Source organism: Mauremys reevesii, linkage group 2 (assembly GCF_016161935.1).
Source record: "Mauremys reevesii isolate NIE-2019 linkage group 2, ASM1616193v1, whole genome shotgun sequence".
In the NCBI taxonomy this organism is placed as follows: Eukaryota; Metazoa; Chordata; order Testudines; family Geoemydidae; genus Mauremys; species Mauremys reevesii.
The window spans coordinates 91,549,133-91,552,365 of NC_052624.1; the positions used below are offsets into that span (position 1 = coordinate 91,549,133).

General features: G+C 45.6%; 1 gene segment (V, D, J or C); it reads right to left on the reverse strand.

Annotated features, from left to right (window-relative positions):
* Positions 1 to 484: 484 nt before the first annotated feature.
* On the reverse strand, positions 485 to 1,743 carry LOC120397927. The segment is given in 2 exon segments: positions 485 to 1,163; positions 1,669 to 1,743. Coding segments are annotated over 2 exon segments (459 nt in total).
* Positions 1,744 to 3,233: the final 1,490 nt, after the last annotated feature.

The following is a 3,233-nucleotide window of genomic DNA, read 5'->3' on the forward strand; positions in this document are numbered from 1 at the left end:
GCTGATCACAGCATTATGGAGGCACAGAGATGGCATCCAACCACCTTTGTCACCAAGCTCAGTCTTGCAATGAGTGCAGTGCAGATGGATGTGAGGATTGGGCCCTTTCCCATGGGAAGGAAGCCCCCCCAAGATTTCCTGTGTCCTTCTCATATTTAGAATGAAGAGCATGTAAGCTATAAATTTTGCTGCTGTTCTTGTCTTAACTCCTTGAGCATGGCATATGTGTGCACTCAGAGGAGCCAAGTTACTTATTTTATGTATGGCCACTGAAACTGAATAGAAAACTCCTGTATTCTGTGTACACTACAGCTCCAGCCATGGACATGTGCTGACAATTCCCAGGGGAGATGCAAACTGCTGTTTGTTCTGACTTAGAAAATGTCTTTCCCTCACCTTCCCTATTCACTTTACCCCCCCACATCCATCCTCAGTTATTTATTGTCCCCACCCCATTCTCCCTCATTCTCTCACTCCCCAGTGTCTCTGGTCACTCATTGCTTTGTGAAGTCAAATGGGCAGTGACTGTTCAATCACTTGTTCTGCCTTTAGAGATGGAGCCAGCACTGGTAGGCAGTCACTGGATGTCACCTTTGTGCCACCCACTAGGTAAACTCCCACTTCCCTGGCTCAGGCAAATCCCTACACGACTTGGGCTGGCTGAACGGGAGTTCACACTGGCTGTGGCTTGTGGAACTGAGACTATGCCTGTTCTGTGGGCTAGTGTGCATGGGAGGGGCGCAGGACTCAGCCTGCTCTGCTGCAGCAGTAATATGAGAGTTGAGCCCCACACACAGAGCTGTGGTGGTTTTTGTGCAGGGTTGCAGGAAGCTTGTGGCACTGTGTAAAATCCCAAGTGGCACAGTAATAGCGGCCGCTATCTGTCTCTTCCAGCTTGTATACCAACAAGTTAGAGATGCTTTGTGTCCCATAGGCTAAGAATTTGTCACTGGAGAAGCCTGCCTCTCGCTTTAAGTCTGACCCAGAGAGTTTGAGGTACAGCAGCCTCTGTGGGGACTCTCCAGCTCGGGCTCGGTACCAGTGGATGTAGGTAGAGTCTGATGCACCAAACACCTTGCAAGTGAATGTGGCAGAGCTGCCTTGAAGTGGCTGCTTTGTGACAGAGATCTGCTCCTGCTCCAGCCGAATGGCCCACAGAACAGCTGGAAGGGAAAAAGACAGAAAGCTACCATGAGGAGACAGCACCTAGATACATTCCCCTCTTCAAAGAGCAGTAACACACACATGACCTTGCAACCTGTAAGTTCTTGAGGAATGTACATGGGTTTAATTATCTATTGCCTTGCAGCTGGTATAGCTATTTATGTAAATGCAAGGGCAAAATGGGTAAAGCCGCTATCTCTAGTGTGAGTGAACGATCAATTTCTATTTACACCTGGGCAAAAATGGTGGGAACGATTACGCAAGGTACAGGGCAGTGAAGAATCAGATCCTTTATCTGTGAGGGATCATCCAGCATTATGGATCATCATTTCTCCATTTCAGAACACCAGTTTTATTTCAGTGCAATTCCATTGGCTTCATTGGGATTTCACCAACATCAAGTTGTTACACTGGACTCGAGATTCAGGCCCATGTTGTATTTTTTGTTAACAATAAATACCGAATAAAATCACTAACTACAGTTAATGTGTCCAGTAAACTTACCAGGGAAGAAACAAGCAAAGAGGGCTTCCAGACATCCCACCATCTCTCCTTAACGTGCTGCACCTTTTCAGGAAGGAAAATTGTTAAGTTAATGATGCTCAATTTTATGAAAAGAAAAATACTGTTACCCAGTCCTAACTGAAGAAAGCAAGAAATGAGGATATTGCTGCTACTCTTATTGTACTGGCTGATTTCCTGTTGGGTTGGGGGTGTGGGGAAGAGGAGAAGTGTGTGTGTGTGAGAGAGAGAGAGAGAGAGAGCGAGTGAGCGAGCACCACTAACCATTATAGTTTCTTAGGTCCAGGGTCTAATTCAGTGTTTAGGATGATTTCAATGGAAATTAGGAGACTAAATACTTGTGAGAATTTTGGTGTTAGTGCATTCTCCTTCCATAGAAGGAGAGATCCATGTAGCGAATTGTAGTTCACTCTCCCACCATTAATGCCTTGTTTTAAGGCACTAAACTAGGACTCGGGAGGTCTGAACTCAATTCACAGCAATGCCACCACTGCTATTGTTACACCCCAATGGCCCCCTCCCTGACCAGGGCTGGCACCAGGCACCAGCGAATGAAGCAGGTGCTTGGGGCGGCAATGGAAAGGGGCGGCACATCTGGGTCTTCAATGGTGGGTCCCTCAGTCCCTCTTGGAGTAAAGGACTGGCCACTGAATTGCCACCGAAGAATTAAGCCGCTCATGGCAGCTTTTTTTTTTTTCCCCCCTTCTCCCCCTTCGCTGCTTGGGACGTAAAAAAGCTGGAGCTGGCCCTGTCCCTGACCATAGGCAAGTTACCAGGACCATGATTTTCAGAAGTGCAGAGTACCACTGCTTCTGGTGAGTTCTGCTGGAGGGAGAAGTGCTCAGCTCTTCTTGAAAAGCTGGCCTGTCCTCCATCTGTAAAATGAGAACTATTGTTTCTTTTTACGTCTTGTCTAGTTAGACTATAACCTCTTACAGGCTGGGACCATCTCTCAGTGTGGTCTAGAGCATCTAGCACAGTGGGACCCCTCTCAGTTGGGTACCTATAGGCCCTAAATCCATGCAAATAAGCATTTTACTATTATAGTGGAAACCAAAGTTCCTAATCAGGATTAGGGTCCCACTGTCCTAGGTGGTGGTCAGATGTGCAAAAAGCCCTGGCTCCTGCCCCAAACAATTGACCATCTAATAAGAAAGTTATATCCCTCTCCCTCCATCCTTCATATGGAATCAGATAAACCTGAATACATCATTTGTAAAACTCTCTTAGAGCAGGGAGTATTTTAATCACATGATTATACAGTTCCTAGCACAAAGAGATCTCCATCAGTTTGGGTGCTACCTCAATAGAAATAATATTACTATATTTGCATTTTAAAAATGTAACTAGATAAAAAATTTCCATTTGCAATTAAAAGAAACAACTGCAAGCACTTGGGTGTTCAACAGATACATATGCAAAGAAAGAGAAGCAAATAAAGCTTCATAGAAACTGGGAGATACAAAAAGCAGAACCCACTTTAATGTCCTCTTAGTGCTGTTAGAGTCCACATTACTGTGTTCAGTGTTCAGATACCATGGTGATGG